The sequence below is a fragment of the Patiria miniata genome, unplaced genomic scaffold (genome assembly GCF_015706575.1).
Source record: "Patiria miniata isolate m_02_andy unplaced genomic scaffold, ASM1570657v1 HiC_scaffold_12, whole genome shotgun sequence".
NCBI lineage: Eukaryota > Metazoa > Echinodermata > Asteroidea > Valvatida > Asterinidae > Patiria > Patiria miniata.
The window spans coordinates 6,931,230-6,957,239 of record NW_024037050.1 but is presented as its reverse complement, the minus strand read 5'-3'; the positions used below and the strand labels follow the sequence as shown (position 1 = coordinate 6,957,239).

At 39.4% G+C, this 26,010-nt stretch overlaps 1 protein-coding gene across 1 annotated transcript; it reads left to right on the top strand.

Moving 5' to 3' along the window:
* The first annotated feature begins 8,651 nt into the window (after nt 1-8,651).
* LOC119744022 (beta-4C adrenergic receptor-like) lies at nt 8,652-9,740 on the top strand. The gene has a single exon (XM_038220073.1). It carries the CDS (start codon nt 8,652-8,654, stop codon nt 9,738-9,740), a length of 1,089 nt encoding a protein of 362 aa, XP_038076001.1.
* Nucleotides 9,741-26,010: the final 16,270 nt, after the last annotated feature.

Genomic DNA, 26,010 nt, shown 5'->3' with positions numbered 1-26,010 from the left:
TAAGGGGTTAGCCTTACATTTTAATCAAAATTGGGCAAAATTTGGCTTTTCCTGGACATTAACAAATGTAAGGGATTACCCTTGCATTTTTATCAAAAATGAGGAAAATTTGACTTTTTGGGGAAAATCCAAAATGTAAGGGGTTAGCCTTGCATTTTTCTGAAAATTGGGCAAAATTTCACTTTTTCTGGAAATTAGCAAATGTAAAGGGTAAGCCTTGCATTTTTATCAAAATTGGCAAAATCTTGTTTTTTTTCGAAAATCCAAAATGTAAGGGTTAAGTCTTGCATTTTTATCAAAATTTGGCAAAATGAGACTTTTTAGGGGAAAATCAAATATGTTAGGGTTAAGTCTTGCATTTTTATCAAAATTTGGCAAAATGTGACTTTTTTGGAAAAATCCAAAATGTAAGGGGTAAGCCTTGCAATTTTGCCAAAATTGGGCAAAATTTGACTTTTGGGGGAAAATGTAATATGTAATGTAGCTCTGTGAGTGATTTTCACTATTCAAAAGGCTATGTCGGCTTTATGATGGGAATTAGAGTCCTTATCAAAGCAAAAGAAGATTCAATCTTGTTTAACTTGTTTTGCTACACTTCATGAGCTTTAGGTGAAAAATAGTTTTCGGAATCTATTGAAGGTAGCCTAAAGCAGGTAAATCTTTTAAAAGACTGCTCGCTATAGAACTACCGTGCGACGAATAATAATGCTTGTATATGTAAATTTATACATGTTATGTGTAAATGTGTTACACAGGGTGAGTAACAAAAAAAACGAAACCCAAATGTGGGGACCATTGTTTTAGTAAAGTTCTGCATGTGTAGCACTTTCAACATCTATGATATGAAAGCTCAAATCATGAGCTTTCTTTTAGCCTAAAAATCATTGAAATCACCCATGTACTTTTCAAGTTACGGACTTTTAAACACAACCACCGTTTGAAAGTTCTGTCCACGGATCACAAAAAGGTAAGTGTTCTTTCAGCAAAACGAAAACAAATCACATCGGGATGTGTGTGAATTGTTTTCGGGTTGCTGAAAGAACACACACCTTTTGTGTGATCCATGGAGAGAACTTTGAAACGGTGGTTGTGTTTGACATTCCGTAACTTGAAAAGTAGTAAGCAATTTGAATGATTCTTGTACTAAAAGAAAGCTTATGAATTGGGCTTTCATATCCTAGATTTTGAAAGTGCTACATGCAGAACTTCAATAAAAAAAAGTGGTCCTGACATTTGGGTTTCGTTTTTTTTTACTCGCCCAGTATGTAAATTTGGTTGTTACATGTTTTAGCGCCTTGAGTTGGATATGTATTTGCGATTGTCTGCACTTTATGAATTTCTCTTTTTAAAATTATTTTTACTCACGATGACGTCATCATGTAATTTTTAAATAATGAATTTTTGCACCTTTACGTTAAAATTTCTCTAACATTTAACTTTTATGGGAAAATCCAAAAATGAGCGAAAGTTGACTTTTTCTGGACATTAACAAATGTAAGGTGTTAGCTTTGCATTTTTATCCAAATTCGGCAAAATCTTGTCTTTTGGGGGAAAATCCAAAATGTAAGGGGTAAGCCTTGCATTTTTATCAAAATTGGGCAAAATGTGACTTTTTTGGGGAAAATTCAAAGTGTAAGGGGTTAGCCTTACATTTTAATCAAAATTGGGCAAAATTTGGCTTTTCCTGGACATTAACAAATGTAAGGGATTACCCTTGCATTTTTATCAAAAATGAGGAAAATTTGACTTTTTGGGGAAAATCCAAAATGTAAGGGGTTAGCCTTGCATTTTTCTGAAAATTGGGCAAAATTTCACTTTTTCTGGAAATTAGCAAATGTAAAGGGTAAGCCTTGCATTTTTATCAAAATTGGCAAAATCTTGTTTTTTTTCGAAAATCCAAAATGTAAGGGTTAAGTCTTGCATTTTTATCAAAATTTGGCAAAATGAGACTTTTTAGGGGAAAATCAAATATGTTAGGGTTAAGTCTTGCATTTTTATCAAAATTTGGCAAAATGTGACTTTTTTGGAAAAATCCAAAATGTAAGGGGTAAGCCTTGCAATTTTGCCAAAATTGGGCAAAATTTGACTTTTGGGGGAAAATGTAATATGTAATGTAGCTCTGTGAGTGATTTTCACTATTCAAAAGGCTATGTCGGCTTTATGATGGGAATTAGAGTCCTTATCAAAGCAAAAGAAGATTCAATCTTGTTTAACTTGTTTTGCTACACTTCATGAGCTTTAGGTGAAAAATAGTTTTCGGAATCTATTGAAGGTAGCCTAAAGCAGGTAAATCTTTTAAAAGACTGCTCGCTATAGAACTACCGTGCGACGAATAATAATGCTTGTATATGTAAATTTATACATGTTATGTGTAAATGTGTTACACAGGGTGAGTAACAAAAAAAACGAAACCCAAATGTGGGGACCATTGTTTTAGTAAAGTTCTGCATGTGTAGCAATTTCAACATCTATGATATGAAAGCTCAAATCATGAGCTTTCTTTTAGCCCAAAAATCATTGAAATCACCCATGTACTTTTCAAGTTACGGACTTTTGAACACAACCACCGTTTGAAAGTTCTGTCCACGGATCACAAAAAGGTAAGTGTTCTTTCAGCAAAACGAAAACAAATCACATCGGGATGTGTGTGAATTGTTTTCGGGTTGCTGAAAGAACACACACCTTTTGTGTGATCCATGGACAGAACTTTGAAACGGTGGTTGTGTTTAAAATTCCGTAACTTGAAAAGTAGTATGCAATTTGAATGATTCTTGTACTAAAAGAAAGCTTATGAATTGGGCTTTCATATCCTAGATTTTGAAAGTGCTACATGCAGAACTTCAATAAAAAAAGTGGTCCTGACATTTGGGTTTCGTTTTTTTTTTACTCGCCCAGTATGTAAATTTGGTTGTTACATGTTTTAGCGCCTTGAGTTGGATATGTATTTGCGATTGTCTGCACTTTATGAATTTCTCTTTTTAAAATTATTTTTACTCACGATGACGTCATCATGTAATTTTTAAATAATGAATTTTTGCACCTTTACGTTAAAATTTCTCTAACATTTAACTTTTATGGGAAAATCCAAAAATGAGCGAAAGTTGACTTTTTCTGGACATTAACAAATGTAAGGTGTTAGCTTTGCATTTTTATCCAAATTCGGCAAAATCTTGTCTTTTGGGGGAAAATCCAAAATGTAAGGGGTAAGCCTTGCATTTTTATCAAAATTGGGCAAAATGTGACTTTTTTGGGGAAAATTCAAAGTGTAAGGGGTTAGCCTTACATTTTAATCAAAATTGGGCAAAATTTGGCTTTTCCTGGACATTAACAAATGTAAGGGATTACCCTTGCATTTTAATCAAAAGTGGGCAAAATGTGACTTCTTTGGAAAATCCAAAATGTAAGGGGTTAGCCTTGCATTTTTCTGAAAATTGGGCAAAATTTCACTTTTTCTGGAAATTAGCAAATGTAAGGGGTAAGCCTTGCATTTTTATCAAAATTTGGCAAAATGAGACTTTTTAGGGGAAAATCAAATATGTTAGGGTTAAGTCTTGCATTTTTATCAAAATTTGGCAAAATGTGACTTTTTTGGAAAAATCCAAAATGTAAGGGGTTAGCCTTGCAATTTTGTCAAAATTTGGCAAAATTTGACTTTTGGGGGGAAATGTAATATGTAAGGGGTGTACTTTGCACTTTTATCAAAAATGAAGAAAATTTGACTTTTGGGGGGAAATCCAAAATGTAAAGGGTTAGCTTTGTATTTTTATCCAAATTGGGCAAAATTTAACTTTTTCTGGACATTAACAAATGTAAGGGGTTTGTGGGCAAAATGTGACTTCTTGAAAAAATAAAAAATGTAGGGGGTAAGCCTTGCATTTTTACTAAAATTTGACAAAATTTGACTTTTTCAGGAAATTAGCAAATGTAAGGGGTAAGCCTTGCAGTTTTATCAAAATTGGGCAAAATCTTAATTTTTTTAGAAAATCCACAATGTAAGGGGTAAGCCTTGCATTTTTATCAAAAGTGGGCAAAAGGTAACTTTTTGGGGGAAAATCCAAAATGTAAGGGGTAAGCCTTGCATTTTATCAAAAATGACGAAAATTTGACTTTTTTGGGAAAATCCAAAATGTTAGGGGTAAGCTTGGCATTTTTATCAAAATTGAGCAAAATCTTGATTTCTGGAAAAATCCAAAATGTAAGCGGTAAGCCTTGCATTTTTATCAAAATTGGGCAAAATCTTGATTTTTTTGGAAAATCCACAAGGTAAGGTGCAAGCCTTCCATTTTTATCAAAATTGGGAAAAATTTGACTTTTGGGGGAAAATCCAAAATGTAAGGGGTTAGCCTTGCATTTTTATCAAAAATGAGAAAAATTTGACTTTTTGGGGAAAATCCAAAATGTTAGGGGTAAGCTTGGCATTTTTATCAAAATTGGGCAAATCTTGATTTTTTTGGAAACATCCAAAATGTTAGGGGTAAGCCTTGTAGTTTAATCACAATTGGGCAAAATGTGATTTTTTTTTTGGAATATCCAAAATGTAAAAGGTTAGCCATACTTTTTTGTCAAAATCGAGAAAAATTAGACTTTTTCTAGAAATTAGCAAATGTAAGGTGTTAGGGGAACATCTAATATGTAAAGGTTTGGCCTTGCATTCTAATAAAAATTTGGCAATATTTGCCTTTTTCTGGAAATTAAAAATGTAAGGTGTTAGGGGAAAATCCAAAATGCAAGGGTTAAGCCTGGCAGTTTTATCAAAATTGGACGAAATGTGACTATTTGGGGTAAATCCAAAATGTAAGGGATAAGCCTTGCATTTTTTTCAGAATGGGGCAAAATTTGCCTTTTTTGGGAAAATCCAAAAAGTAAGGGGTAAGCCTTGCATTCTTTCAAAATTGGGCAAAATTTTGGGAAAATCCGACGGAATTTGGGGAAAATGACATATGTAAGTGGTTAGCCTTGCAATTTTATCAGAAGAGGGCAAAATTTGACTTTTTTGGGGAAGTCAAATATATACGGGGTTAGCCTTGCATTTTTATCGAAATTGGGCAAAATTTGACTTTTTCTGAACATTAACATATGTAAGGAGTTAGCCTTGCATTTTAATCAAAAGTGGGCAAAATGTGACTTTTTGGGGAAAATCCAAAGTGTAAGGGGTAAACCTTGCATTTTTATCAAGATTGGGCAAAATGTGACTTTTTGGGAAAAATCCAAAATGTTAGGGGTTAGCCTTGCATTTTTATCAAAATTGGGCAAAAGTTGAATTTTTGGGGAAAATCCGAAATGTAAGGGTTAAACCTTGTATTTTTATCAAAATTGGGCAACATTTGACTTTTTCTGGACATTTACAAATGTAAGAGGTTAACCTTGCTCTTGGCAATTTTTTTTTCTAGAATTAACAAGTGGGCAAAATTTAAGGGGTTAACTTTGCATTTTTATTAAAAATGTACTAAATCGTGTGACATCGCGTTCTCCTTAATGTGCTGTGTGCTATACAAGACAAGACTTGGTCTATAATGAAACTCGTTGGTTGCGCAGGCTGTGTTGCAGATATGCATATTTCCTAATATAGACGTCATCCATCGATTTACATTGTTTGAATACTCTTTGAATGTTTCCTTTTTTTCTACTCTCAACTTGACATGATTAAAACTTTGCATATTAGTGAATAAAAACAAACGTGAATCTAATAGTGGCATCATCATGACGTCAGTACGAAGTGTTTCGGTGATTTCAAAAATATGTTTCCAGGAGCGGATTCAGAAATTTTTGTCGGGTTCGGGGGTCTTCACCAGCCAAAAAATAGAAAATGTAGAAAGGTTTTTTCCTCCGAACACTTTGTCTCGGGGGGGGGGGGGGCGCTCGTACCTTACTTTCAAACCCGACAATAATTAACACTATAACCAAGCTGGCTCTGTGCTTATTTTGTGCACGGGCGGACATTATGACTAGTATAATGCGGGGGGGGGGGGGTTCGCATTATTTTTAAGGAATTACCATCACAACAAAAACAGAGCTGGTGGGGGGGGGGGGTTGACCCCCCAAAATCCCACCCCACCCCCGGATCCGCGCCTGGTTTCCAAACGTTTCATAAAGTTTGTACATGTTTTTATCAGTTGCATTTCTGTCATTTTGGTGGTTTTTGTGTTTTTTACACCCAAAGTACGCGTCAATAAGATGCAACATTGCACTGCCACCGTTTCATAAACTTTGTACAATTTTTCTCCAACTGCATTTCCTTAAGGTTGTGTTCATGACAACACAACGCATGATGATCTGAAAAAACGTCCAAAACGCGGAGGAGCCCTAATGATCTCCATCAACAGAGATACACTTCTCTCTTTCTTTTACTTTCTTGAATGATCATCACAAAGTTTGTTCTCACTTTTAAGGAAACAGTCTTCTCGAAGCAACGGTGTTATGTTCGAAGAAAGAGGGTCGTCGCGAATTCCTCTTAGTGATAGTTGTATTTATTTATGAATGTGTATACAAAAAATTAAAAAATGAATGTTGTTTGCGTGTAATTTGGCAAAAAAATATTAAATATATAGTATCGCACTGCTTTTAATTTCGTTTATAGCGTAACATGGAGGGGGGCATCCCCCTCCCTGCTGGGCCTTTTCCAAACTGATTGAATATCCCTCTAGAAAATGAGGCCCCATCCCTTCAAAGTACGCCCCTCTTTTCCCTGAAAATTACGCCACTGCTTTTGAATGGAGAGGGTTCATCATCATGTTGTTTTGATTCAGCATTTCAACCCAACCGAGAGGGCGCTACTTGATTCTCAAAACGAAGAAAGAGGGCGCCGTGTCGCTCTCTACGGCATAAAGACCCAACCACTTTCAGTGAAATTCCTGCGTGCCGTGCGTTGCACGTCGACATAAATACCTAGACATCATCAATCACTGAACAGCTCTTTATTTTTGCTGCACGCCCTCCGTTTTCTGAGCATATACTTAAACGATTGATTTCTCCTGTCAGATCGTGCTGGCTGCGAGATGTGAGCTTTGGCTGCGTTCCACTTTCCCGCTATAGTATTACGAAATTTTTCCTGATCGTTTTTTCACCCACAGTGTTCCTGATAATTCTACTGTATGTAACTGATCGCCTATCGTCACAACAGGCAACTTGATTGAGTAAAATGGAGACGAATAGAAGTCCATTCGGCAATGAGTAAAACGAATTCCAGTTAAAAATTAATCGACAATTGAGAAAAACAGAGTTGCTTATTAGACCTGATGATCAATCAAATAGCGGTCAAAATAATTGCAAGTAACCTACCCGGTTCCGTGACTGTTTGCTTCGCGTGCACCGGAAGTCATTTAATATTTTACTGCCGAAAGACCTGCCGTTTCAAGTTGTTTACAAACATTGAGTACCATTTTGTGTGGCTGCCATTCTAGTTCAACGGCGGTTGGTGACAGGTTCTTCCCGCAACTATTAAAGGGGGATATCCTGCACAGCTTTGTTAAAAGTTGCGTATTATTTTTTTAAACCCTAGGGATTATTCTATATTTTTGCTGGTTGACAAAATTAGTGATGAAATAAAGGGAAATTCTAAGTTGAATTCTCCTTAAAGGAAGATGTTACTGTTTTGCGCCAGAAGCGCACTCTATTGACAGCAATCGCAAAATGACAGGCAAAATTACGTGTTCCGTGTATTGATGTCCATTGCTGATCCTTGTTGACTTTCTAATCCAATTATGGTTTGATATTAGCACGTTTTGAAACGATAACTGAAAAGAAACCTTCAATCCAGTACCTAAATATAAAATGGTGCTTGAAATTTGTGTCAGCATACCTATATAAATTTATCAAAATAATGTACAAAAACCCAGTTTCCTGCCGCGGTTCATAGTCTAGTCATATACAAACATTATAGTGATAGTATTAAAGATCCAAGCAATGTTTACAAGAAGGCAGAGGAAACCAAGAGAGAGTTTGATCGTCATAGAAGAGTTCAAGTTGAAGACAAACAAGGGAAAGCGAAAGCCCCGTGGCGCTAGTTTAGATTCCCGCGTTGTGTGAAGGCTTCAAGAGATCTGTCTCTGTGGGAAACTAACAACAGTGACATGTCATTGACCTTTCTCGCTTCGGCCATGGTAACACATCGACAACCGTTGATATCTACTCGTCAGTCAGTCCGTTATCCCATAGAGCTCTAGGACCCAACGGGACTAGGACTGGACAGTGTAAACAACCACTGAATCACCCCCAAAAGGCGCCATGTTCAGCCAAAGACTCATCATGGCTCAATGCAGTGGTTATTAGACAGACACTGCATGTCAACCTGTTCGAGATTTGTCAACAGCACGCGTACGACGCAATGATGAGGCATTGGATGTGCGGGTTTTGAACTCTGTGGTTTTACTAGAAGCTGCGTTCCGCTACCGAGTGCGTGCGGCCGTTCTGTGAATTCACTTTCTGACGTCAGATATGTCCGTTAATATTAACAGGGAAGTTATTTTTAATTTGCTCCGTGACAATAGCGGCGGATTCCAATCAAACCTATTAGCAAGTTGAGGAAGTGATGTGTTCTGTGTGGCGTTGTCCAAATACATGTAGCTTAATTCGAGTCTCGGGGTTTTTAAAGCCACATGGAACGTAAGGAGATCATTGAAAGGTGTGCTTTCTTCTCATCGGGACGATAGAGGATGGCGGAAGGAATGGATGTTCAAACCACGATGGCAAGTGGCATGACCACAGGGACTCCGTATACTCTCACCGTAGTCTCGGTCGTCAAGGCCTGCCTCTTAGCCGTGACGACCACCCTTATTCTCCTCGGCAACTCTCTGTGCTTGATCGTTCTACGCTACACACACGATGGAGTCAGCCCCGTCACCAAACTGTTTCTGATCTCGCTGACCATCAGTGATCTGTTGGTTGGTGTGCTCGTCGGTGTGCCTGTGGTGGGTTCCACGGCCCTGCAGGGTTGGCCGTACGGGGACGCCTACTGCACGGTGGTCGCCATGTGCCACGCCTTGTACTTCAACGCTGGCATGTCCGTGTTGGCCATCAACATCGAACGATACATCGCGGTGATTTGGCCATTGAGATACCCATCCATAGTTACCATGACAAGGGCGGTCATTGCGGAGGTCTGCATCATCTGTATACTGGTAGTGTGGACCTTACTGTACGTACTTATTCCTAACCGGTCAGCTTTCTACTATAGTAACTTCAACTTGTGTTTCATCGACTCTGATGAGGGGAATGATGTGATGGGCCAACTCGGCATGACTCTCTTCATAGCTCTACCGATGCTGATAACGGTCATGCTTCATATCAGGTTGTTCTTCCTGGCCACTCGCCACGCCTCCAAAGTCGGTAACATAACTTTAGGAGATATAAACTCGACATCGGGGGCAAGTCAGAACTCGGAGAGCGATGTGGGGCAGCGAGCTCAGTCATCCCCACCGACGCAACGACGCGAAGGGCGCCAGCGGGTCAACTCAGACCGTCCCAGCCCCGAGACCAAAGCAGCTCGGACTTTTTTCATCATGGCCCTCGTCGCAGCTATCTCTTGGACGCCTTACTACACCACCATTTCGTGGGAAAACTTTCGCGAAGAAGAAGTTCCTGAGGCCTTGGCCTTCGTGGCCCAGATTCTTCTACTCCTCAACAGTCTGTGGAATGTCGTCATATATTATGCAAGGAACGACGCCTTCAGGAAGACGGCTAACAGACTGCTGGGCTGCTGTTTTCGAGTTCACTCTACGAATGGAGAAGTGCTCATACCTTGAAGCTTAGAGAGTGGATGCATTGACCGTGATAAAGAGGTACGGGTAACTCGTGAAAGTAAAACACTCAGGCTGATCTCGTTTCGCCTGACTCAACTTCGAGTTTCATAAATGTCAAGGAGGAGAGTCGATGCAATTTGAATGGAGTCGATTCTTGAGGCTTGTTTATGCTGTGTGATATCGAGTCGTGATGAGATCTGCTTGACTCAGCAAGGTTTAGAGGTTCGATCGATGTCGAGACCAGTCTGGGCGATTCTGAATGACTTAACTCGAATCGAAACATGATATGTGTTCATTTTGTGTTTTCTACAGTGGAGTTGAGGTACACCCGGGTCAAATTAATTCAGGTCAAGTCAGTCAGGAGATTAACTGGAGTCAGTTGAGAGGTCTGCTAAAGTTAATTAGAGTCAAGTTTTGAGGTATGCTCGAGTCCTCTTATAGTTACGATGTCTATCCGACCTTTAATTGAGAATGCAAGTTGACCTCAAAATACTGCAGATTGATGACAGAAATAAAAGTCTTCAATTTTAATACCTCAATTCTGATCAATCGATCGTGCATATTACAATTGGATTAAGAGACTGGTCAGTGTTTTGTAATAATGTCTACGTAATAATTGTACATAACAAATGAACGTGGATTTGTAATCTCTGTTCATGAAGTCTGACCCAGATGTTTGCATCGTTAGGTCTTATCAACTCGAGCTACGTCATGGGGTGTCGCGTCGTGTTGAGCAAAGATTATTAAAGGGTTCATGACATGGCGTTTACATTGGAACATATTTTGTGCAAATGTCGGTATCTCTAAAAAGTATTAGACACCACCTTTTGCTTAGCATTTTGCAGAGTGCACTTTTGTTATGGTAAATCATTAATGTTCCTTGCTTTTCCTCACAACAGAGGGCGCTAACACTGTGATTTAACTTGAGTAACACACTCTTAAGTCAGAGGTTTCTGTTCCAAAAGGGAACCCGAAACTTTGATCATGTGTGAAGTTCGCTCATTGAGTTACTATTCTGTTGTGAAACAACAATGAATCATCAAAGGCAGAAAATCAGGCTAAGTCTTTCAAAAATTGAAAACAAATATGGCAGCCTTTGATGCTGAAGAAGCTGCAACACTGAAGTTCCTGTCTTGAATGACGTTACATAAAAACCATGAAAGCAGCAAAACACCCTTTAAAATTTCAATAAAAATGTGGAAAATAAAGTTAAATGGGACACAAAGGTGCATTCCGAAGACTCCCTTTAAAAATTAGTACACGGCCTTTTATATGCTCCAGCGAAGTAGCTGATTATGCTTTACTCTTAAGATTAGTTTTGTTGAAGATTCCTCTTTCTTCACGTTGAACAAATGATTTTATTGTCCATTTTAGTCTTTACAAAATGTGGGAGTTACGCAGTGATGTATTTTTCACCAAAAATTGAATGTGTAAATTTGTGATGTAAATCTAGCGAAATTATTGTGCTCTTGTATTACATACATACCGAGGACAGACATATAGAGAGAGAACAACAGATTCTTTGTTGTCCCCGAGAGTATATATTTTGGTAGCATACAAATCGGTTATTGTCAAACGGTGCACAGAAGGGAAATTCTATAGAGAAGGGATACAGGGAGAACAATGCAAGCAACCCCATTAACCTCATATGTACGACTGTATGTATTTCACTCATTTTACATCGTGGATCTTGTAGCATATAACTGTTAGTTGATGGAACTGCACAAAATGTAATAGTTTTGCACTTCTTCGTGTTAAATGGGACAATTTGATAGCACTGAGGATCAAAACGATATGGGAAAGACACTGTTTATGAATTGAAAGGAATTAAGAAATAATGCCTGCTGTTAATCCTTAAGGGTTTAACACTATAACTATAATTTATGAAAGACAGATGCAGATTGCATAATATTTGGTTTGTGTTTTATTCTCATTTCTAGATCATTGTATACGACGTTTCGCAACCTCCCATGCCATGCCAAAGTATGTTTCCATTAAGTTGAAACAGCGGCGGCGGAACGCTTTTCAAACGGGGGGGGGGGGGGGGGGTCACCAAAAAGGGGCACTTGCTCACAAAAAAGGCACCTTTCGTCGGTGCGAAAGAGGAGAAAATTGTGAACCTATTTTTGTTCACATTGCAAACAACATTAGTATACCCTTTTAAAGCTGTTTGCGTAAAAAAAATATGAGAAATATTTATTCCCTTACTCAAAAAAAATTACAGTGTCGTCCTATTCCTAAAATTGTCCCAATGTAGCCGTATTATTCTCAAATAAGGTTAAAGAGCCCTTCGGCCTCCAGCACACCGCCGGCAGTAACCTCTCTGGGTCCGCCCTTGAATTTGCCGGACTTGTTGGGCCTATGCAAAGGGACCATATTTTTATCGTGAGAGGGGCACTGTTGTTTTTGATGGCCAGTTCAGTGACCATTTTACTCGCGTGAGGAGTACTATTATTTATTTTACAGGCCAGTTTTCCATCTTGAGAGGGGCACAGATTTAATGTTGCGAGCGGGGCACTAGTTGTGCTTTCGAGGGGCAGTTTTACATCTCGAGAAGTCGCGAGAGGAGCACTATTGTTTTTTGATGGCCAATTCCCCATTTCGAGAGGGGAGCAATTTTATTATTGCAAGAGCGGTGTTTGTGTTTTCGAGGGATAGTTTTCCATCTCGAGAAGGTTCACAATCTTGTTAATGCTCGAGGGGTATTTGTGGGTTTTTTTTGAGGGGGCACTTTTGCATTTACAAGAGAGGAGACAATTTTTCAGCGCGATCATTATGTGTGCGTTTGATATTGAGGGGCAGTTTTGTTTTCATCTCGAGGGGGCACATTATTTTATGACCGCGAGAGGGGCACCTTTGTTGGCCTGGGAAAATGGGGGGAGCAAGTGCCCCCTGTCCCCCCCCCCCCCCCCCCGGTTTCACCGCCCCTGGTTGAAAAAGAACCGTCTTCGATATTTTTGGGAATTGGCGTGGTCTAAATAAGTATCTGGGAACATAGGTATGCATTCGGGATGAAGTGGCCGGCCCAAGGACACAACATAGTGGCCATCAACTGGATTCGAACCCGTGACCCTCTGATCATGAGTCACTATTAACCCTATGCCACTGTAGCCCACACTAACTCCCACAAGGGTCCACACACAGCCCAAAAATAGGGTCGGTTGGAAATTACAACCAAAGAATTAAAAAGGAACGTCCTAGAGCTGGGACAAGGCAGCACGTCTGCATGGGCTCAGATCGGATGGACTCGGATTAAGGAGAAAATATACCTTAAACACAATTATCAGCTCATGGGGAGTATAATATGTCAATTTATGTGGGAGAATTCAAGGCATACTTCACATATATCAATGTAAGGTAGTGCTCTGGGTGACCTTGACATATGCTGCTGAATAAATCTTCAACCCATATATCTGAACAGGATAAAAATATAAGGGAGCTTTCTTGAATCGAGGCTTATGTCTATTTGTGTCACTCTGTCTGAAGGCGAGTATCTGCCTTGAGATTGGTGAAACTATAGGCCCTATATTTAAATAGCTTTTAAAAATGGACAGTAAAGAGTAAGGTAATAAGTGGCCGAATGAATGAATAAATGAAAATCAAATCGATATGTAAAAGTTATCTCCTATATGTTATAAAAGATGTTAATTTGAACTGTCCAATAGTTAGCAAATAGATCACATTCCAAGCCGTTACCTTCTATACATGAAAGTCACTTAATAACTTAAGTCACTTTAGTCACTTACTGTCTGGAATAATACCGGATCTTGGTCCTTGCAAAGGAATACACAATTCGAACAGAGTCTCTTGAATAACTTCCTATCTGTGAATGACAACCGGTTCATTGCCATGTTGTACTTCCGATCTGAGGTGTTGTTTCCACCTCACTTGTTTGACCGCTATGCAGGAACCCTGCACAAAATATGCGTGTTCTCTGCATTCTTGCGCTATGCGAGCAGGCAGCGGTGGTTGAAGTTTTCCTCCTGTATTACTCATCGGATTTGTTTAAGGAAGTCATCTCTATTTTGGTTTCAATCACCGGACCGCTTGTTAATTTTGTCAGGCAAACTGGAAAGTGATAACCATATCATGGTCAATACTCGTGCAAACAAAGGTGTCAACAAAATGCGTTTTTATTGAACAGTTTCATGACCAACGCTTAAAAATGTGAATGCAGATGGTTCAATGTAAACCTGTTTAAGTTTCTGATACAGTGAAACCCATACCTTTCAAAAATAGTGACAAACCCATGCATCATTATCTTGTTTTAGGTAATGAAACAGGCTCAATGATAGGTACAAGCCTCTGTCCATTGGTAAACTAGTCTGGTTCCCAGACCACAAGATTCTGACTTTTTTTTTCTGACAAATCTTAGGTCAAACAACTGCCACAGCTAAAAAAATTAATAAAACATGATGCCCCTTTCTCAAAGCTCGGTTTTGTTTTAGCTTCGGCTTTATAATTAAAAGCTTTTAGTGTTCCTAACTTCCGACCAAATAAAAAAATATATATATTAACATGTTTCAATCATAGTTCATATATCATATACAGTTTGATATTTTTGTAAGAACACACTGACTAATACTGAGCTGAAATCTTCAAAGTCGGACCAAAATAGCAGGCGGAGCCGAAATGGAGACGACGCCGAGTTTTGGAATAAGTTGAATAAAACCTATTTTATCCCCGGAAATACCCAGGCACTGTCCGCGTTTGTCGACGAAATTTCACTCCGTAAACTTCGGACATTTTTGGAAACGGAGGCATTCAGGCTAAATTTGCGTTGAACCTGGACTGTTTTTTTTTCTGGCGAAATCAAAATGTCAAGATGGAATGAGCTACGTCATTTTATCCCATCTCTTTAAAAAAATTAACAAGGCATTTTTTGTATGTCAGACGAAACATTCAGGTACTGTTTTGTTTGCATACAACTCCAATGTGTACTGCGAGTAAACCCATTCCTATTAATGTGTTGAATACGAACCTAGATGAAAATAATCCTATTGATCGTAATACTGTTACCGTGTGGTTGTCAGGCAACGTATTGTTTGCCAGAGACGATTGCACGTGTACTTGAGATCATTTATCATGCAAATTTTCTTGACATGTGCTTAGTGAGGAGAAACAATGACTGTTGCAGTAATGAAAGATATTTATGCTACTGAATATTTGAAGATATTTTGACAAGTATCATTTTTTTTACCTAAAAATCATGTCATTGTTAGTGTCATTTATCTTTTCCCATTGTTTTTTCTTCACACAACGGATCTACGATATCAAATAAGCTCTTAATAAGGCAACATTCACTATGGTGAACAAAACCAAAATATGGCCAAATGTATCGATATTATATTAAATATGCATGTAAGAGGCAAATTGATATGCTGGCAGGTGTCCCAAATGACCAACATAGGACTCCGTTGAGCATGCTGAAATTAACACATTTTAATCTGCATTTGTTGAATTTTTTTTTTTTTTTGTGGTCAGTGATTAATGGTTCTGCTATGAGGCCTGTTGTGAATCCGAGGGATCGGAGTACATGTATAGTCACTTCCTGTTCAACACGTTGCCTTCCCACAGCCACCCACCCCACCCCAACCCCACCCACACCCACTCGACCCCAACCAATTTCCTCCGACCCCATCCCACCACATCACATCCCATCCCACCCCCAACACCACCCACCCAAAAGAAGAGCTGCAAATTTTCTGCAAATTGAGCCAACTTCTATGAGAGATACCGACTTTTCCCGTTATTGAACTACCCACAATATCAACACAGAATGCTTTCAAGCAATTAAACCTCTGGCAATTAACACAAATCCTCCTTTCGTTTCAGTGGGTTCCCTGTCGTATCAGAGTGGTACTGTATTATGTAACCATGGATCGAGTATTGTAGAACACCTGATTATGATAAAGAGATAGAACATCATAAATCAGTTTGCATTTTATTGAATTACCTAACCGCTTAAACACAGAAACAGAAATTGAAACTTTTGCCATGCTTATATTTTTGTATTAGCATATATTATAATACTTGATCAGTTTCGGGGTTTATTGAAAAGCAATACTTGGCTGCAATACACTTAATCAACACAGTGTACATTATCTTGGCACAGTTGACATTATATTTACATAGTCTACACTATCTTTGCTATCTATAACACGAATGACGCTTATCATTTTCCTGAAATGTCATCATTTTCTGACATGTATTTTGTGTCTCACGTTTGTGATAAAGTGCACCTGCTCGTTTTGAATACAAATTAAAGGGTGATAATATCCCATGATATCCCAGTTTTGTCGAAAGCAGTTTTAGTTTTAGCAAAAGATCACCATTTTAAACATCATTTTGGAGTTTGGAGTCAGTGAATCAGCTATTCTTAGCCAAAGTATAACAAGTAGGCTACAGTTTTACTTCAAAATACTCGGGGGGGGGGCCGACATGTGCCCCGTCCCCAACCGATCGACGCCTATACTATACACGTTAATTTCATACGTTGGACATATACAAGTCATGTATGCCTACATGCTGTACAGCGTCAGCGTCAATGATAGAGACCCTAACATATTTTATTATACACCTTCTCTGTTTTCCCTGCGTGTGGGATGAGGAAGAGGAACAAAAGAAAACCTAGAGTTGCACCATAAACAAAGTCGTGTGTGGGTGTCTGGGTGTTTTATGGCACACTGAACAAAGAGATGTCTCCACATGGATACAAATTCCAGTACGGTATTTTCGTAGGCCCCGAATTTTGTGTAGGCCCCGATTTTCTTCGCAGGCCCTAGGCACAGTGCCTCGTGTTCCTGTTGGATAATCCGGGCCTGGACACTGGAAAAGTATTTTAGACCAGCCAGCCGGTCTTTATCAACCGTTTAACCGTAAAAGGGCCGGGTTATTTTAACCATCTCTCAGCCGAGGGGGGGGGGGGCGGATTCCGCCCCCTTAAGATCTCGACCATCGAGTGACAAAAATGTTTGAAACTTGGTACATGCATAGAACAACTTGAACATACCCAAGAAATTTCATGACTATAGGTCAAAGGATTTTGGAATAATGACTAATTGCTTATTCATATGCACGAATAGTTATTCTGCTCTGTGTACACTACGTATGGGGAAATTCAGGCACGGCGCATAGCGCCGGAATTTTTTTGTCCGATTTTTATGTTTTTTGGTATAAAAAAGATGCGCAAGGCTCTGACTAAAAAGTCAGAACAAAAAGTTGCGAAAAAAGTTTTTTCAAGGCTATCGCGAAAAAAAAATGAGGGGGGGGGCCGCCCCCGGCCCCTTTAGGGTTAAAGGGAAGATAACAACATTTGTAAACATCAAAAAAAAAAGAAATGACCGAATTATGACCAAATACCTATTGTTTTTTTAGGGAATGATAGTCTAACGCATTCTGTGAAATCGTGGCTCCTGGTTTGCTGACATTTCCAAGAAAACTTGTACATGTTGTATTTTTCCAACGCTGGTCGGCCGACCAGCATTGGAGAAAACTAGCTTTTTCAAAAACTGCTTCTAAATTTTCATATTAAGTTATTTCGCATTTTCTTTGCATTATTGATTACACACCTGTGAAGCAGTTCAAGCCTGTTAGACTGATTCTCTGACCTTACAATATCCCAAAGTTTAAAATTGTTCCCTTTTTCATCTTAAGTGGGAACCAGACTACAAGAACATGATTGGTTTTCTTTTTTTCAGCATGTACAAGCCCAAAACGTGACACAAGTCAGTTTTACAATATTTTCTATAACATACTAATCCTTCAAATCCATTTATGTCGGAAAATTGCAGCAAAAACTAATGTTGTACATTCCCTTTAAAACCGGCCACGTGACGGGCTCTCAACCAGTAGGAATAGATTAACTGTTTTAAGTATTTATGAATGGGAAAAAATAACGTTTTCCACGCTCTGAAAATACGATTTTATCTTGGTTTGCTTTTGAGTTATTGTCTGCCTGCATAACATTTAAAATGTGTAAAGAAAATTCTCGGAAGTAAACACTGGCGGTACGGTTCGATGTGAATAGCTTGTGTTTAAAAAAAAATACCGAAATTACTCAATGACAGCAACTTCAAAATGTCCTATTGAAGTCGGATGCTCGTGTACATCGCACCTTTTTTTGCCAAACACACGTTCATTTACAAAGAAAGGCTTTTTCTTAAAATTACTGGTCAGACAAGCAAGTGATCGAGGTCCATGCAGCCACTGACAAAAAAAAGTAAAACGTCTAGGTACGTGAAAAAGCCGTGGTCTGATAATATAGGTTTTCCCGGCCAATTTCACCAAGTTTTCATTCAATTTACCGCCTGGATCATTCGATTTAGATTAAAATTGAAAGGATCACGAAGATCGGAGCACTCTATTGCCTGTTATCTTCACTCGTCCCTATCAAAGATGCATTCATATTAAAAGTATCGCGTTGTTCATTCAATTTCGTCTTAAGGAGTAAGGGTTGATTGGGCATTGTGGTTGATTGTGTTCATTAATGGGCAAACATATTTCGCATTTTTTCAAACATCCTTTTAGACTTCATGCGTGTCCGTATTCCTTAGCGTAAATCATATTTGATGTCCGTAGATGTCTTCTACGTCTGCAATATGTCTTCAATCTTCAATCTTTGTCTTCAATCCGTTGATGCCTTTTTTTCTTAATTAAAGGGTATGTGCAATGTATTGTTCTCAGTTATTCTTTTTGTGCAACTCTTATGTAAAAAAACAACAACTACACATTTGACAACATTTTTGGTCAATCTTATTGCAAAAGTGCACTTCTTTAAACATTTAAAAGTGTCCATGCTTTTTCGGACTACCTATGAGCGCGCTGTCACTGTGATGTCATTTCAGGAAGACACTGTTCAGTTTAGGGATTTTTCTTTCACATATTCATCCAAAACTTGCTAATTGAAAACATTTGTGTGAAAGGGTTGCCCACTGGCTTACTGCCATGTACTGACACACAGAGTTGTAATGACTCGAGTCAATGACTCGACTCGAGTCCGACTCGAGTCACATTTTTTGGTGACTCGACTCGACTTGAGTCCCGACGGGTAAATGACTCGACTCGACTCGAGTCACTGCGAGCAAATGACTCGACTCGACTCGAGTCCCTCATCAGAATGACTCGACTCGACTCGAGGAAGGCTAATAAGACTCGAGTCCCAAAAATAAAAGTAAAACTTACTTGCAAAAAATATTTGCAATGACTTACGCCGCGCCGTTTGCGTTGCCAGTTTTTGTTCACGTCACGTTGTTCGCGAATAATGTACGTTCATATACAGCGGCCGTCTGTTTTCCTTCCTCCATAATAATACAACAAACATACACCGTGTCGCGGACTCCCACCTTGTGGTTCTATAGCATTTAATGCTAAACCCGGAACCAGACTTAAAACGCATTTCTCAATCCGTGGTTTCATCATTGGTTTCGGGCGATTTCTTATAAAGCTCTTGGTGGAACGTTGGCTAAATTTATGTCCCGATTTCACACAGAAAAATGGATACGGACGGGACCACCTTTAAATAATCAGAAACAGTTTTGTATAATGTAATTAGGTTTTGACGTTGTCAGCGATCAGCGAACAACAAAATCTAGACCCGAAGCCAAACCAGTTATAAGACCGAAGTTTCACATCTTCTTATCTGTGACGTGAGCTAGCAATGGAAACTGTTGGTTGGGTACCATAACAGCATACTTTATGTCTAATTTGGATTTTTGTAATAGACTGGTGCCTTGTATTCTTTCTCTCTTTGTGTTTGTTGCTTTTTATTGTAATTTATTATTTGGTGTTCAAATATTTGTGACTCGAATTGACTCGAGCTAAATACTTGACTCGACTCGACTCGACTCGACCACACACTGTGACTCGACTCGACTCGACTCAACCTTGTTGACCTAATGACTCGACTCGACTCGAGTCACTTCTTTAAAATGACTCGACTCGACTCGAGTCACAAAAAACAGTGACTCGTTACAACTCTGCTTAGTGACACAACAAAGAATCACCAAATAAAAGAAATTTACGGTGACAGCAAAATATCCAAAATTCTAGCAATGTTTGGTGCTGATAAAGCCATGTAACCTTACTCATGCCCGGAATGCCATCACAGGTTTTCTAATCATGCATTAGCATAAAAACGGAGAGGGCACAAAAAAACAGCCTTCAAAATGAAAAATAAAACTTGTGATTAAGGTTAAATGTTACACAAAGATGTATATTCAAGGTTTGCGTTGAAAACTTACTTTTGCATGGGCCCTTTGAATACGGTAAGTGTTCGGTCAGACATACGCAAGAAAACATTTAAGAAATAACCATTGCCAAACATACGTGTCCCGATGTCTTGCACGTCAAAAAATCGTCAACGTAAAGATACCCCTTGATCAAACGTTTAAACAAGATCAACAGTGAAAAATAAATTATCTCAGTCACTTTCAATTAATTATTTCGTTACATCTTGTTTCCCTCATATGTTATTTTGTAACATTGCAAAACTCGCGCGAAATTGAATGGCTGATAATGAAACTGATAAGAAAAATTCGGAAATTCGCCGGAAAAACCTATATTACTGATGAAATATTAATCACGAGAGGGCGCAATTATATTACACTGTGATGTGGATTGCGGTCAGTCGATTGATTGAGAAAACTATAAAGATGCAAGTCCCTTGCATCATCAATGTTGCTGATTTTAATATTTATAATGAGACATATTTTTCAGGCTCATAACTGGTCAGGATTAGTTTCAAATAGAAGTCGTCAACAATAAGAATCAAGTCGTAGTTTATAATGGAGTTCGCTTGCACCTGAAAAAAGGGCCGATCTTCCATAAATCAAGTGTGCGAAGGAAAAGCAAAGCAGTGTAAGTCACTTCCGTGAGAAACGTAGTCTGTAAAATATCCCCTTGCAAGTAGGTTGGGAGGTTAATTAATTATGCAAATCAAGACTGCGTCTTGACCTCTTACCATTCAGCGGGCGCCTTCTTATCGGGTCTCCTGTAACCCGTTGTTGTATTACAAAAACATGGCAGCTAAGTATTGACCAATCACCAGCTTACTCCTCATTTCTGATCAAAATGACGTCACAATTTCTAAACGGTCGACTCCGATTGATTTGCGCGCGGGATCCCATAAAATTTGCATTGCTCACATTCTCGGACAATGGTTTCGGAGAGGGCTCCGTTGGACAACGGATGATACTCAGACTATGATAAAACGCACGTATTTTATACACGCCTAGTCTTTCGCCAAGACAGTCTGGTTGTATGTTAGTTATACGATTACCTGCCACAAGAGGGCGTAATCACGACGATTCACTGTCTCCCATGCACCGCTACCACAACAACATCTTGGGAATCTTATATGTAGCGGTTGTGTCACGCGCGTGCGACTATTTTGCCGAATTTGTGCAACGCGCATTCCACACCTTACCTTATTAGCTCCGTAGCAAACACGATGCTGCCAGACCTTTATGGAACATAATGACAGCTCTTGAGTCGTATGTAGTACACGTGCGACCGAAAATGGACCGTATCTGCCGCGCCTGCAGAAGTAGCGCAATGCTTACTAATTTCCCTTGTTTTTCAGGGAGAGATTTTAGAAGATGCCCTACGTTGTTGTGATAGTGATTCGTGGTATTGCGTTTCGGCGGATGCTCGACCATCGAGTATGCAGCAACAACCTCTTGATCCTAGACTAGAATATACCGTGCGTGCGTGTCCCCAGTGCACACGTACGTGGAACAAGTGTTGACCCGGGCTCATAAGTTCAACCATGGTTTTCAACCCAATCATTTCAATTACAGCTAAAACAAATACAAGCCGTCACCAGAGCACTTGGTATGGCTTGGTAAGTATAAACGAGCAAGACGTCGAAGCAGGTGCATAGTACTGTAGGGTCTACGTGCCCACGACTGCCAATAGGCAATTTGTTCGATTGGAAAGATTCTGCCCTTAACGCAATCTGAGGTTTAACATTCAAAGCTTACCCACAATACACCAGATGGGTATCTGAGTCTACAAGCACTACAGGGAACAAGTTGCCAAAGTTAGGATTTTAATTCGCCTCTGTGAATTTACGCAAGGCATTTTGCGGTAATGATTAAATAGTCGTGAGAAGGGGGCGGGGGGGGGGGTCATCGGCAAATCTGAAATGTAGGCAGGTTTTTTTTCTTGGGACACTTGGCCCCCGAAAATCAATAGGTGTGTGTGGGTCGGGGTGGGGAGGGGCTCGTACCATACTTTCAATGGGGGCGCTATTCAAATCAAACGATTATTAACGCCATATCACAGAATAGTATTAAGAGCGAATTGGTACAATGGTGTACTACAATGGTGTAGAACAATGGGCTCTTACAGTATTGGGCACTGTGTGCAAACCCGCTCTCTCCGCGTACCGTACAGAGTTAACGTCCGTGTGAAATTCATTCTTCACTGCCGGAGACAGGCAGTTTGTCACGTACGCCACAGGAGGGTATCCGCTCCGTTCACAAGTACCCCCTCACCGGCAAAGGAAGTACAGTTGGGGGTGCACGGCCACTGCGTATACATAGAACAAATCCCCTGGTGTACGCGCGTCACACACAAGGAACGGTGTGCGTCAACCAGCGAAATGTACCGCCCATGGGACGTCGTTGCTAGGTAAAAGGGCGTCCTCTTTTGGTAGCGCACGGAGCTCATAGCTTGCGTAAGCTTACAGGACTGGGCCTACGTTTGGTATAATTCAACAGTCTACAATGCTTATATTAATATGAGTTATTATGCATAGCAACTAAGATTATGATTAACTACCCGAGTGTTCTTAATAATTCAAATGAATGAAATTGAGTACATCTCGGAACTATGTTAAGTGAGTATGAACACTACCAGTTTCAAAACCAAGGTTAGACTTGTCTGAAAGCGGATCACCAATCAATCTTGGCATTATAACGATACACATCCTACGTAACTTTAGTTTATTTAAAATTATGTACGTGGAAAATTCATTGTCACGACTTTTTAGCTTTCGAAAAGGCGCTCAGTTTCTTATTTTCGAAGCAATCTTTCGTCTTTTCTTCTTCTTCAAATAAACCACATGTTATTTTGCCCGTTTTTTCTTCGACACGGGCTGAAACTGTACAGGTACCCCCATGACAAAATTGTCACATAGACATGTAAATGTGAAACATCTGGTTACACTAGTTCTATTGACACATTTTTTCCCCGTTCAGTGCTTCATGCATAAAAATGGCAGCATACTATTGTTATTCGACACTAGACGAAGCAATGAACAGTCGTTCGAGCTAACATCGGACGTATTTGTGCCACTTCCCATATTGATACAAATTGTATACTCTACACCCGTTATTAAATTTGAATGGATGCGGTTTCAAATAATCTAGAATCGTGTTGGCCCAAAAAAAAAACGGCTCACGACAATAAGGGATACATATGAATAAGAATTTACATTTAAGATATTTAAGTAGACCTTGAATTTGCACAGCCACGATTTCCACAGCCTGAGGGTTGCAGACCAGTAAATAAACTTCCATAGACCCCAAAAGTAAATGCTCCCACTTCAGAAATTCGAGAAAAATACTCACAACTCTCCAAGATGTTCGAGACACACATCAAATTAAAGCCTAGGCCTATTTCATCATCTTTAATTTTCTTATCAATATTGTGGAGGTTAACTGATGATTTTTAGGAGAACTTTCAATCCGAAGATGATCACCCCTGAAAATAATCATGAAGCCCATCGCCATTTTGAAAAAAAAAATGCCTATACTCCATTGCAAAATAGAGCGCTTTTAGGGCCCCAATTTCATCCAAATTGAACGGAACTACAAGATCACAGTCCTGTGAGCGGCTTTCCACCCATATTTTTTACAAACCCCCTAGTTCATGGCCCACAGCATGCTCAAATACTGAAGATTCAGTTGAGGGCATGCAAATCGTGATTTGGCCGGCGTAGGCAATTTCGGACCAATTTACTGGTCTGCATCCTGAGGTACCTTGAAGACAAAATTCGTTGGTCATTCGAATTTCATTTCATGTGATTTTGTTCTGCTGCAAACCTCTGAATAATGGGGAAACTTTTGAAACATTTGAGGCCGAAATATACGGGCCATTTATTTCTTGGCACACGAGCGGCGCTGTTGATGGGATTTATATAAGCTCGTACAATTTAGTCATGTAGGCTAGGCCTACGGTGTCAGTAATGATGTACCGAAAACTGTTAATTATTGTGCACATTTTCTCGTGAAGTGACAGCTAAGATACACATTATAAATAGAATAACTATTCCTTATCAAAGCACTTTATCACAGCACAGCCTTATCAAAGGCAAATACTTGGGAAAACAACGTTAACATTATGACAATTTCACCTGCCTGAAAATGATAATTTCGCAAGCTTCGAAATGCACATCACTGAAAGGTCACTGTTGATAGATACAATTATTGAACAGCACACGGAGGCGCACCTCGGCTGTTATTTATGGTCAGTGGGCCTAGTCCTTTTTTTCATATCCGTTCTTCCTTTTAACAATAAACTATAAATATTACTACGCATCTAGAAGCCGATGTTAGCCACGGAAATAACCAAGCTGACACTGACGTGTGTCGACAACGCTAGGAAGCTGTTTGTTTTCATAACCACTGATCCAATACATATAACACAAGTGAATAGACCACGGTTAATCAAGTAAAAAGAAATGATGGATTATAGACCTTTTATATGCGTTGAGGCGGAGTTAGAGGGCAGTGGTTTGGTATTGCTGGGATGGGCATGGATAAACCATAGAGCAAGGAACAGGTCTTTGCTTAAACCTTTTTGTGAATGTCTGGTTAGTGCATTAAAATCCCCCAAAAAACAGCCTCTCAGATAAACATTCTTGATGATTATCTGCCATGCCACCCTCAAAATCGATTTTGACTGAGTGGCCCATTCAGCAGTGCTGTAGTACTCGTACTCGGTACTCGTACTTGAGTATTAATCGAGTACTTAAAAGTACTCGTACTCGTACTCGTACTAGAATGTCAAAGTACTCGTACTCGAAATGACGGAACTTGTACTCGGGCAGCAAAGTACTCATACTCGACATGTCGAAATTATACTCTATCTCCAAAGAAATCGTACTCGAATAGCGGTACTCGAAAAAAAAATGGTGTACTGCTTGAAATGGTTGATTGGCTTGCAGAGAAATCAAGGTTTCCTGATTTTTCTCTGTGCCCGTCCGTACAAACACATTTAACAGCTAGCCATGAGTGGGTCTGTATATATCGGTCTGACTGGTCTGACCGATTACGCATAATAAACCATTTGGGAGACATTTCAATGTCTCCCAAATTCCATATCCCCCATTTTAGAGGCAACATTTTATCGTTGCAAATAGGCTAGATCGATTGCTCGTACGTGGTCGAATAAGTAAACAAATACCGAAATTCGTGGGAGTAGGATAAGGTGAAATTGGGGTTAGGGGTCATTAAAGTTGGAAACAAATGTGTGCACAAGTCTAGGAGAATGTCTCCCTCGTACCCATATTATCGGTATTTATAATTATTATTTTATTATTATTATTTTTTTATGTTATAAAATATATAAATATAGTTCTATGGTGTCACGAATGGCCGGAGATACGGCTTGAATCAAGTTTACACGGTATAGCTGCCTTCTCGTGAATTCAAAGTGTAATGTTAAAAGCCCGTGAAAGTAAACATCATCATGTCCATGTGTATGCGGACTCGATTCGACCTCATTCCACGAATCCATTTTCCCCACGAATTCTCTGGTCGAGTGCCGGGCCTTTTATTTGCCTAGGACGTGGGTTTAACCTACTAAATTCATAACACAGTGAATGTGTTACATTGTTCGAGTTTTTTAACCGTCCCTCGGAATCAAATTAATTTATCGGCAGTTGCCCAATAATGGGAAAGTCGTTCGTAGTAATTGAATGAGGTTCGAGAGGAAAACGAATTGAGATTTGTGCGCAGCAATTTGTTGGTTAATATTCAACTAGAATTGGGGAAAATGCTTTCGAAGTTAAATTCAGTAATGAATAGAGAGGGGAAATAATTGCAGGTCGAGGGTGGGAAGAAAAATGAGTTGTCGAAGCAATCGAGCCCGTTGTGCCCTTCCCGTTTGCCGGGAATTGATTCAATAGATATTTAATTAATTTCAACTCTGGAAATCGTGTGGGTCCGGACAGGCCAAAAAATGAACGCAAAAATATTTGCATGTAATCATTCATGGAACAATACGGGAATCAGTAAGACGTCGAGACTTTCATAACGGTTTAAAG

Coding starts and splice junctions, on each gene's coding strand:
- LOC119744022 (XM_038220073.1), top strand. CDS start 8,652: ATGGCGGAAGGAATGGATGTTCAAACCACGATGGCAAGTGGCATGACC.